Source organism: Heteronotia binoei, chromosome 21, assembly GCF_032191835.1.
Source record: "Heteronotia binoei isolate CCM8104 ecotype False Entrance Well chromosome 21, APGP_CSIRO_Hbin_v1, whole genome shotgun sequence".
Lineage (NCBI taxonomy): Eukaryota > Metazoa > Chordata > Lepidosauria > Squamata > Gekkonidae > Heteronotia > Heteronotia binoei.
Window position 1 is genome coordinate 7,398,066 of NC_083243.1, and position 12,214 is coordinate 7,410,279.

General features: G+C 49.7%; 1 protein-coding gene across 1 annotated transcript in view; it reads left to right on the top strand.

Annotated features, from left to right (window-relative positions):
- The first annotated feature begins 369 nt into the window (after positions 1-369).
- DDHD1 (DDHD domain containing 1) overlaps positions 370-12,214 on the top strand; it is a 78,088-nt gene continuing 66,243 nt past the window's right edge. The window contains exon 1 of the mRNA XM_060261280.1: positions 370-1,261. Within this exon, the coding sequence (XP_060117263.1) occupies positions 370-1,261 (892 nt within the window). The remainder of the gene's footprint in view (positions 1,262-12,214) is intronic.

The window sequence follows — 12,214 nt, forward strand, 5'->3', positions numbered from 1 at the left end:
TGCCATCGCACTGTCTTGACATTTTCAGTGAGCTGTCTACCACGACCCCAAGATCTCTCTCTCGGTCAGTCTCTGCCCTTTTTAAAATTTTCCAAACCCCCCTCTCCAAAAACATGCAGAATCAGTCCTGCCTCCCCCCCCCCCCCCAATCAGGTTCTATCCCCAAACGTCCAGGGATCCCCCCAACCCCACTCTGAAAGCGGCGCCTATTTCTCCACAGCAACCGCCGTTCCGGGAGGTTGGCAACGCCCCCCGCGCGTGACGGTTGGGCGGCGGTTGGCGCCTCCCCGAGGGGGCGGGGCCTAGCAGCGCGGAAGCCGGCGAGCGCCGCGCTGCGTGAGGGGAGCGAGAGACGGCGCCTCAGCCGCGATGGAGAGCCCCGAGGAGGAGGAGGCCGCCGCCGCCTCTTCCCGCCTCGCCGAGCCGCTGAGGAGGGCCTCCCGCTTCCACAAGCGCTCGGCGGCGCGCGGCGACGGCTCGGAGGCAGCGGCGGCGGCCGACTCGGAAGGGGCTGAGCTGGCGGGGCGGCGTCTGCGGCAGGAGGGCGCCCCCCCGCCGGCCGCCCTGTCGTCCTCCTCGTCGTCGCTGTCGGACGAGCCGCTCGGGCCTCCCCCTCCGCCGGGCCTGCTCCGCCACCGGCCGCACCGCGCCCACCACAAGGCCTCGCCGCCGCCGCCGCAGAGGCGCCCCCGCCGCCGCCGCGCCGCCCGCCTCCTCCTCCACGACCCCGCCCAGGACGCCCCGCCGCTCTACCCGCACGACGGCGACGAGGAAGAAGACGACGAGGACGACGACGACGGCGGCGGCCTGGAGGGGGACGAGGGCGGCGAGCTGTGCAGCGACGGCGGCGGCTTCTGCCTCCCTCCCGGCTCGGAGCCGCGCAGGCGGGCGCGGGCGGGCGGGCCTCCCGTGGCGCTGAGCGGCGCCTCCTCCTCCTCCGCCGCCGGCCCGTCGCCCTCGTCGCTCTCGGCAGCCCGCGGCGGCGAGGTGGTGCGCGAGCTGGGCCCCGAGGAGGTGCGCTGGTTCTACCGCGAGGACCGCAAGAGCTGGAAGCCCTTCATCGGCTACGACTCGCTCCGCATCGAGCTGGCCTACCGGGCCCTCCTGCTGCTCCTCCTGCAGCAGCCGCCGCGCACCCCCAGCCCGCCCGCCCCCGCCGCCAACAGCCCCGAGCGGCCCGGCCCCGAGCCCGTCTGCGTCCGAGGAGGCCTCTACGAGGTGGACGTCGCCAACGCCGAGTGCTACCCCGTCTACTGGAACCGTAAGTCCGGAAGGGCTTACGCGCGAGTAAGCCAGCCGAGAGGACCGCTGCCCGGGTTAAGGATGTCGGAGCCCGGAGACCTGCGTTCGGTTCAAGCCGCTGCCAGGGGCTGGGCGCCCTTGGGCCGCTCGCACGCTCTTGGCTTAGCCTACCTCACGGGGCGGTTGTGAGCCGCGTTCGCTCTAAGCAGGGGAGTCTCCTGAGAGCAGAAATTCTGCCTTGCCGGTTAATAGTGAGCCACTGCGTACATTATTGCGCAGTGGGGCCGTTTTCCCTGAGCTCAGGCAAAAATGTGTGAGCCGGAGACTAGGAAATTGTGAGCTATCTCGCTCTAACTCAGCTTAGAGGGAGCACTGGTTGTGAGGATAAAAAAATGAAGATATTGGGTTTGTATCCTGCCCTCCGCTCTGAGTCTCAGAGCAGTCACAATCTCCTTTCCCTTCCTCCCCCACAACAGGCACCCTGTGAGGTGGGTGGGGCTGTGAGGGCTCTTACAGCAGCTGCCCTTTCAAGGACAGAGTCTCAGAGCGGCCTACAATCTCCTTTCCCTTCCTCCCCCACAACAGGCACCCTGTGAGGTGGGTGGGACTGAGACGGCTCTCACAGCAGCTGCCCATTCAAGGACAGAGTCTCAGAGCGGCCTACAATCTCCTTTCCCTTCCTCCCCCACAACAGACACCCTGTGAGGTGGGTGGGGCTGAGAGGGCTCTTACAGCAGCTGCCCTTTCAAGGACAGAGTCTCAGAGTGGCCTACAATCTCCTTTCCTTCCTCCCCCACAACAGACACCCTGTGAGGTGGGTGGGGCTGAGAGGGCTCTTACAGCAGCTGCCCTTTCAAGGATAACCTCCGCCAGAGCTATGGCTGACCCAAGGCCATGCCAGCAGTTGCAAGTGGAGGAGTGGGGAATCAACCCTGGCCTTCCCAGATAACAGTCCACGCACTTAACCGCTACACCAAACTGGCTCTTCAGCATCCTTTCTAATTCCCCCCTGGTTTGGGTCTCTATTGTGGAGGAAGGCAGGGTGATAAATGAACGGTAATAATAGGGCGAATGGGATGAACGCAGCCAGCAGCCCGATCCTTTTGTGTATTTGTTTATAGTATTCAGTTATACTTCACCTTTCCTACCAAATGGAACCCAAAGCTATTCATGTCACTCTCCTCTTCTCTGTTGTATCCTCACGACAACACTGTGATGTCAGTTAGACTGAGAGTGCGTGACTGGCCCAAGATCACCCAGTAAACTGCCATGGCAGAAGTGAGGATTTGAACCCAGCTCTCCCAGATCGTAGGCTGATGCTTTAACCTCTACACACTGTCTCTTTTACTTGGAGGTGATTTCCTGTTGAGTTCTATGGAAATTTGTATGGGAGAGCAGTCTTGGGGCATTGTACAATGATGGGGGTGGGGGGGGGAGAGCTTGAAGGCCCTGGCTCTAGTTGTAGATTATGGGCACACAGATGGGGAGGGGGGCGGAATTAGAAAGGATGCTGAAGATTTGGTGCAAGCTTGAATAGCTCCTTTCTCTTCGTTTTGGTTTGCCAGGAAAAAGGAAAGGAAAGGTCCCCTGTGCAAGCACCAGTCATTTCCGACTCTGGGGTGACTCATTTCACCGACCTCAGAAGGATGGAAGGCTGAGTCAACCTTGAGCCGGCTACCTGAAAACCCAGCTTCCACCAGGGATCGACCTCAGGTCGTGAGCAGAGCTTAGGACTGCAGTACTGCAGCTTTAACACTCTGCGCCACAGGGCTCCCCAGATGCCTCCCTTTGCTACGTTCTTGCTTGACTCTTCCAACCACCCCACCCCCAACATCAGTGTGATGGGCTAGTGCCCAGTTCTAGTATAATCTCCTTGCTTCTCCATTTTTTTGTTTCATTCTTCCCCTATCACACAGTTCCACTTTCCTGTTCCCAATGCGGTAGTTTGCATACCCCATCTTTGCTAGTAATCCTGGCACATTCCATTCAGATTTTGCTTACGCATACACCTGAGTATCTGGCAAAAGTGATGAGCAGCTGCTCATTTCTATATGATGCTTTCCGGCTCCACATCCAATTACAGCAAAAATCTGCACTTGTCAGGTGGGTGTGGCTGAAACTGAGTACTTCTCCCTGTATCTCAGTCCTTCCCTTACCTGTCTGCACCTGGTTGTCTTTGAGTGCGGAATCAACATTACTTCCTCCCTTCTGGAAGAAAATTAAAACAGGCGCTTTCTTATGCCATGTATACGTGTTTTTACTTGGCTCTTTGTGACTGCTTTCCACTTAGCGGTCCTAAAAAGAAGTCTTGCAGTTCCATCAAGTAAACCAGAAAATCATCTGATTAGGAGGGTGCAGGTTTCCTTCTTCCTATGGTCTTCCCTGAATAAACACCATAAGAGTTCTGAGTTCTAAGGGTGCCCTCAAAGGCTGTGCTCAAGGCTTTGTGTACTGGGTGCTAAAATATTTCTGTGACAAGAAAAACTGAACTTGTGATCTGTTTGAAGTATTCATATTTGTGTTTCTCTTGTTTTGCTTACTTTTCCTGTATTTAAATTTTTTGTATAAATTCAGGTTCCCCTTGGTTACAAGATACAGTTAGGAGTTTTAAAAAACATTACTCTCCACCAACACCTGCTGAAATCTTTTTTTCCTACACCTTCTGAGACTTTGCTAGGCGTTATTCACAAACGTAAAGCCATAAACAACAGGATTTGTTAGAGAGAGAGAGAGCACACACTTTCTTTTAGACCTGCAAGTAGAAAGCCCATCAGCTACCTAGGGAGGTAGTGAACTCCTCACTGGCCATCTTGAAGCAGCAACTAGCCAAACACTTGTCAGGGATGCTCTAGGCTTATCTTGCATAGATAGAGCAAGCTGTTGGACTAGATGACCTGTCTGGCCCCTTCCAACACTTTAATCAGTTATGACAAGGCACGAGCCACCCAGGCACAAAGGGAACCTTCACATTCAGAGGCCATCAAGCTTTGAATCCCAGTGCCAGAAGGCAACATCAAAGGAAGGCCTCCATCTCTGTGCCCTGCTCTTGGACCTCCAGAGGAAGTGGTTGTCCACTGTGTGAGACACAGTCTGATCCAGCAGGGCTCTTCTAATGTAGGCAACTTCAGAAGAAGGCCAAAAACCGTGGCAATGCTTTCTTAGCCAGTCCAAACATGCAATTTGGGCAGAGTGAATGATTGCAAGAGGATCCTTTTTTCCCACTTCCCATTAAGTATCTTTCCATGCTTACTAGGTCTAGGTGCACATTGCATCACACTGTGCAGCCACAGTTCTGCTGTTTTAAACTGGGTCCACCTGTGCTAAGAATTTCGACAAGTACTCATTATCCCGTATGACATCAGTACCCACCCTACAGTAGAGGAAGATTTCCTCAGCCTCCTGCTTATCTGATGAGCTAGACCTGTTCCTAATCTTTAGTCTACTGCTGCTCATCAAATACGTATGCCGTGTATCACTGAATTCCCTCCCCCAAGCCAGAAGCAAAAAAATTAGGATCTAAAAATAGCATGCCAGACAAGGCAACACTATATAGGCAACTTTATAATGTACGCACACACCAGTCTCAGGCATACATTCAGTGAGATCCTGGTGGCCATCAGCCAACTCCTTAATGTTAGGCTTTATTCCAGTTCTTGCTGTGACACTTTTTATTTGGTTCATTCAAATATTTATGCCCCACCTTTCCCTTGTGGTTCAGTTGCAGTTCAAAATTTTAAAACACGTTAAGTACAGTAACCCGCCTTCCCAGTTCCTTCCCAGGAACTGCCTACAGCTCATGCGCATCAAAAGTCCTACTGAATGAAATGGCCTTGTGGTGCTTCCTAAAATTTACACTAAGGAGCTTGTTCCATAGGGGGGGAAGCACAGGCTCTGGCAGATGCCGGGGGAGGGGGGGCGGGGCTACTTTAAGCTGGGAAAGAATCAGTAGGTGGCAGCCAGAAGGCATAGATAGAGACTGATACCCGGCTCTAGGCTGTCATAATAACCAGCACCTTGGACTGGTCTCAGAAACGGACTGGTAGCCAAACTGATGTGTTCCAATCAACGATAACATTCAGGCTGCCTTATTCTGAACCATTTGTAGTTTCCAAAGGGAAGCTGAACCGTAGAAGGGTTTATTACAGTAACCCAGCCATAAAGGAACAAAAACATGGGTTAGCATGTTTGGGTTAGCTAAGGAAGAAGAAAGTTGGTGAACCAAATACACGTGAAGATTAGCATTCTTGGCCACCCCACCAAGCTTCATGTCAGACAGCAAGGATGGCTCTATTAGCACCTCCAGGCTCTTCACCTTTTCTGCAGCTACCCCACTCTGCTCAGCACACATGGATCCAGTCCCTCTAAAGCAGGGGTGTCTAACATGTGGCCTGGGGGCCAAATCTGCCCCCCAGAGGGCTCCTATTAGGCTCCCGAGCAACTCACTGTCATCTGCTTCCTTCTCCATCACAGCTTGCCTTGCCAGGTTTGCATAGCAACTACAGAGCAAAGCCTCTGTTTTCTCTATTGGCTGAGGTGTCTCCCTTGGGGAGGAAAGGGGTGGGGGGAGGCAGAGCTTGCTTTGCCAGGCTCTCTCAATTGCACAACTTTATTTTAAGGTGTTTTTTTTAAAAAATTGTGTTTTTCTGTGTCCTTTATAAAGTTTATATTTCTGCTACCTAATCTTAAATAGGCACATGATGAACTGGCCCAACATGGTCCGCCCCAACAAGATCTCATTAATGTCAGATCCAGCCCTCATAACAAATGAGTTTGACACCCCTGCTCTAAAGTATTACCCTGGGCAACAAGCATCACTTCTGACTTGTATGGATACAACTTCAGCTGGTCCAGGGGAGAAAGATCTGTCATTTTATGCCAGAAAGAGGGTAAAGATAAAAAGTGTACGGAGGCTGTAGGAAACCATTGCAAGTGAAAAGAAGAGACCACTTAACATCCTGTCTTACACCATCAGTTTCTTCCTGAGGGAACCAGTCCCTATTCAGAAATGATGCTGTAATGTTGTCTCAGATTCCCACAGAACCGAGAACTTGCCTATGTGCACCTGTGAGTCTGTCCCTCTTGTCTCTTTCCAAATGGTCTTCCAGCAGCAGATCGGGCACCTTTGCATGGCTGCTGTCTCCGCATTGCTTCGCTGCCAGCAGTGCCCCAGCTTCTGTTTCTGTAGACTAGTCGTCTTCTCAGTTTAGCAGTTGCTATGCATTTGCCACATGCCCTTTGCTAGGCAAGGTTATTTGTCTATCGCATTGTCTATTCTGTTCTCCTTCCTCCAAGAAGCGGACTGTATTTAGTACAGCCCTTTCCTCACAGTGTTGTGGGGAAGACGAGTTAGGCCGAGAGAGTGTGTGTTGCCCAAGATCACCCAGTGGGTTCGAACCCCATCTTTCTGCTCTAGTACTTCAATTCCACATACTTTTCTGGTTCTTTCCCTCTGTCCTTTCCCTACAGCAGAGATGTGTTTCACTTGGGAATAGTAGTTATGGGGTGGTTAGGAGCACATGTGAAACTTATTATCTAGTGCAGAACTCAGCTTGGGGAAAAGAATTTGGTTTCTAACCCTAAGGGTAGCCAAGAAGAGACTGAGAACATGTGGACAGTATCTAGTGGCAGTTCTGAAGCCAAATAAGGAGTGAGCGTGGCTTCTTTACCTGATCTGGTATTAGCAATTCCTCATTGCTTTACTAATTCAGGTGGGCAGCTGTGTTGGTCTGAAGCCAGCAGAACGAAGTTGGAGTCCAGCAGCACCTTTAAGACCAACGAAAGCTGACGCCCGGAATAAGACTTTGTTGGTCTCAAAGGTGCCACTGGGCTCAAATTTTGTCTGCTTTATTAATGTCACTAACTCCTCAGACCTCTCATGCCCAGTTTTCATAGCTTTTTCTCAGTGTTGTTTAACATACCCCTGTTAAAAACCTGGATGTGTTGGAGTCGGAATAGATGGAGCAGAAGTGAGCAGCTGGGTGGATGTATTTGCATACGCAGGCCACTGGATGCAGGTGTTCATGCTGTGCCATAAAATCATGCAAGAATGCACGTGCAGCCGGACTGCATAGCTGTCCTGGATAGCTCAGGCTAGGCCGATCTTGGAAGCTAAGCAGGCTGAGCCCTGGTTAGCATATGGATAGGAGACCACTCAGGAAGTTCCAGGTTGCTCTGCAGAGCCAGGCAATGCCAAACCACCTCTGAAGTCTCTTGCTTTGAAAACCCCTAAGGGGTTGCCATAAATTGACTGCAATTTGACTTCACTTTTAAACCACCATGCCTTCCTCCTCTGAAGCAGGTAGAGAAGGTGAGGTTTCATACAGGTGGGGTAGTTGGACATCTGGAACATTTAATAGCATTGGTTTGTGAGGCAGAAACCTTCTGAATGCAGAATGGGAGAAACTGCTTTAATTTTGGCCTGGCCAGTTGTGCAATCGGTAGGGAAGTCGGGAGACAGCAGTACCTACTTATCTGATGCAGCAACGATGTGGGTGGGGATGCAGAGATTAGGAGACAGTGAAATGTAAACAGAGCAGAGACTGCTGTGCTGTTTTTCCACTGCTAGCAATTCCATCTGATTAAATCCGACTGACAGATGTTTTAAATGGCAGCATATGCTGTTCACAGAGGGATTTCCGAGGTTTGGAGGGAGAAGTTCCGGGACACCAGCTTCAAAAGCAGCACTGTGGGGAGAGAGAGAGAGGATGTAAACGTGGCCTTGAGAAGATTAAGAGCAAGATGTCTTTCTGTTGACAGTAATATCATAGTAGCGGTGACCTGTTTACCTTGGGTAGCTGTATCACTTTACAGGGCTAAAATCACAGGTGATACGTGAGTTCTTTTTGCTTATTGCCTTCCCCTGGATTCTCTTTCCCGACAAGCCATTCCAGATTGCTTTAGTAGGCAGTGTTTCATTATTATGCATTTGTTGCTGGTTTTTCTGTCTAGTTTGTTGTTGTGCCACCTTTTGCAGGGTCATATCCCAGAAATTCTTTGGACAGATGCCATAGAAAGTTGCACAGCTTGCATGCCTTTGATTAAAGTTAAGAATATCAGAAGAGATCTGCTGGAATAGCCCATCTAGTCCAGCGTCTTGTCTCACACATGGGCCAGCCAGTTCTTCTGGAGGTCTAAAAACAGGGCGTAAAGGCTAAGGCCTTCCTCTAGTGTTGCTGCTTGGCACCCGGATTCAGATGCTGAATGCTGGTGCGGTCTCATTTGGAGTACTGTGTGCAGTTCTGGTCGCCGCACCTCAAAAAGGATATTATAGCATTGGAGAAAGTTCAGAAAAGGGCAACTAGAATGATTAAAGGGCTGGAACACCTTCCTTATGAAGAAAGGTTGAAACGCTTAGGGCTCTTTAGCTTGGAGAAACGTCGACTGAGGGGTGACATGATAGAGGTTTACAAGATAATGCATGGGATGGAGAAAGTAGAGAAAGAAGTACTTTTCTCCCTTTCCCACAATACGAGAACTCGTGGGCATTCGATGAAATTGCTGAGCAGACAGGTTAAAACCGATAAAAGGAAGTACTTCTTCACCCAAAGGGTGATTAACATGTGGAATTTACTGCCACAGGAGGGTGGTGGCGGCCACAAGCATGGCCACCTTCAAGAGGGGGTTAGATAAAAATATGGAGCAGAGGTCCATCAGTGGCTATTAGCCACAGTGTGTATGTGTGTGTATATATATATATATATATTTGGCCGCTGTGTGACACAGAATGTTGGACTGGATGGGCCATTGGCCTGATCTAACATGGCTTCTCTTATGTTCTTATGTTCTTATGCTTCTGAACGTGGAGGTTCACCTCCGTCACCATGGCTAGTAGCCTCTGATAGGCTTCTCAGCCATGAATCTGTCTAACCCTGTTTTAAAGCTGTCTGTTCCTGCAGCCATCACTACATCCTTTGGCAGTGAATTCCACATTTTAATCGCTTGCTGCGTAAAGGTGTATTTCCTTTTGTTGTCCTCTGCCCGTCAACTTCATTGGAGGCCCACGTGCTGGCTTTTCTGAGGATCGGCCTGAGGGATACCTCTCCTATAGACCCTACTGAAATGAAAAGCAGACGCATATCAGAGGCTCTCTGTGGAGTCAGCCCCACTAAGTATCAGGCTATATAATTGCCACCTGCTGGTTGCTGCCTGATTCTGGTTACTCTTTATTAAAGGTAAAGGTAGTCCCCTGTGAAAGCACCTATCGTTTCCAACTCTGGGGTGACATCACATCACGATGTTTTCACAGCAGACTTTTTTTTTTTTACATAGGGGTTTGCCATTGCCTTATCTACACTTTCCCCCTAGCAAGCTGGGTACTCATTTTACTGACCTTGGGAGGATGGAAGGCTGAGTCAAGCTGGAGCTGGCGACCTGAACCCAGCTTCCGCCAGGATTGAACGCAGGTCGTGAGCAAAGTAGTGCAGCTTTACCGCTCTGCGCCACGGGGCTCTTTCATGCTTTATTAGGTTAGCTCTTATTTGAAACAGCTGAATATGAATTTTCAGGATCAGGAATTGCAGCTGGGAGTGCTGGGGGCCCAAAACAGAAGCAGGGTGGATGGACTGCATTCTGCATAATTTAAGCCAGCTGGGAGTGATTATTATATTAAGCTTGTTGCATTTCTTTTTCAGTATTTGCTGTGCATGTACTTTGCTTCTTTTTGGAGTTGTCGGTTGAAGTAAAATTATTACTTCAGGAAAAAAAGTGCTAAATGCGTATGTGGACAGGTGCCCAGCTGTGTGATGTGTCTTTGTGGGATAGTAAAGCATGACCTGGAAAGCTCAAGCTAGACTGATCTTTTCAGAACTCGGGTCGGCCCTGGTTAGTACTTGGATGGGAGACCACCAAGGAAGTCCGAGGTTGTTACGCATAGGCAGGCAACGGCAAATGGCCTCTGAGTGCCTCTTGCCCTGAAAGCCCTAGGGGGTTGCCATAAGTCAGCTGTGACTTGACAGCAAGAAGAACAACAACAAAAAGCAGCTGGGGTCCTGCAAGGTTATGCAAACTCCCAGAGTGTAGCAGCAGCCTCTGAGAATTCTGCACAGGTGGATATGCTCACATTTGAAAATCCTTGTCTTTAGAGAGATTTTTTAAAAATTGCATGGAGGAGTAAAAGTGGGCAGCAGCTGAAATTTAGGAATTCAGAAATATTTGTCCAGCCCATTATGAAGGCATAGTGCAGGGGTGTCGAACTCAATAGTTATTGCCGGATCTGACACAAATGAGATCTTGTCAAGCTGCGTCAGGCCTGGCTGGGCTATGTCGGGCTGGGCCATGTGTGTACCTATTTAAGATTAAGTACCAGAGAAGAACTTTTTAAAGGACACACATAAACATGACTAAAGATTTTTTTTAACTTAAAATAAAACATGCTTAAAACATTAGCACTTGTTGGTTTTAAAGGTGCTTTCTTTGTATTTCTCCCATGGGAGCAGGGAAACTGGGCAAAGGAAGTTCTGGGTCTTTCCCTCCCCAGGGGACCAGGATGGGGAGGAACCTCAGCCAATGGAGAAAATCAGTGTTTTGCTCTGTAGCTCCTGTGCAATTGAGCAAGCTCTGCAAAGTAAGTTGAGATGCAGAAGGAAGCAAGAGAGAGGGAGAAGGAAGCAGACAAGAGCCAATTGTTTGGAGGCCTGATAGGAGCCCTGGGGGGGGGGTCTGTTTTCGCCCCCGGGCCGCATGTTTGACACCCCTGCCATAGTGTTTACATCTTCCATTAACTTTTGCATGAAGCGGTTAGGAAGCCACTCTGAGCCCGTCAGGGGAGGGCGGGATATAAATCTGATTAAGTAAATAAATAGGAAGTGGTATGTTAAGTTGGGGGCAGTGAGTGACAGGACATAGGTTCATTTCCACAGTCAAGTTTTTCTTTGGATGGATGAAGAGCCTATTCAAAATAGCACAAACTTCAGTATAAGTAGTCAGTACTACTTTGGTTAAAATGTGTGACCTAACATTGGCCATAGGCAATAAAACAAACCAGAATTTGGTCAAATTGTCCGCATCTTTCCTAGTATGAGCCTGAGCCCCAGCTTTTTAGGGTTTTTTTTATTATGGCTATGTTCACAGCTCCTTTCTATGGAGAAAGAGAGGAGTCCAAATGTCTTTAATAATCTATCAGGACAGTTTTACTGCTATTGATAACAGCAAATATCAAAACTAGTTTGGGAAGATACATTATATAGTATGTATAAAATCCTTAATGAATAGCAGTCAGCTTTCTGGAGTAACCAGTGGAGAAAGTTTGGAGAAAGCATTTGTGAGGATCTCAGGTGAAAAGCCCATTAATTCAGAGATGATACTTATGCTTAACTAGGCGTGCAGGATTATAGCTTGCATATTGAAAGGTTCAGAGCTGAGAAATCTGGAAGGGGGGTGGTGGTGCTGTGGTGTGTATTTGCATCTTTCAAACTAGAGAAGCCCATGAATATCTTCTGTGATGATGAAGTGCTTGGCAGGGGTGAGCATAGTGTGTAGCATTGCCAGGTATTAAAATCCACCTGGGTGTTCTCCCTTGTCCCAGACCAGTTTATCCTGACAGGTTCTGTGAGCTGGTTTATGTTCTGTGAATGGAAAGCTAAAAATATCTCCGAATAGGGAAGGCAATTCTCTTGAATGTCGCACCTCATTTTTAAAATTGTGACCATGGATGAAGTCCAAAAGTTTGCCCCGGAGAGCCGGTTTGGTGTAGTGGTTAGGTGTGCGGACTCTTATCTGGGAGAACCGGGTTTGATTCCCCACTCCTCCACTTGCACCTGCTAGCATGGCCTTGGGTCAGCCATAGCTCTGGCAGAGGTTGTCCCTGAAAGGGCAGCTGCTGGGAGAGCCCTCTCAGCCCCACCCACCTCACAGGGTGTCTGTTGTGGGGGAGGAAGGTAAAGGAGATTGTGAGCCGCTCTGAGACTCTTCGGAGTGGAGGGCGGGATATAAATCCAATATCTTCTTCTTCTTCTTCTAAAATAGCAATTTATTG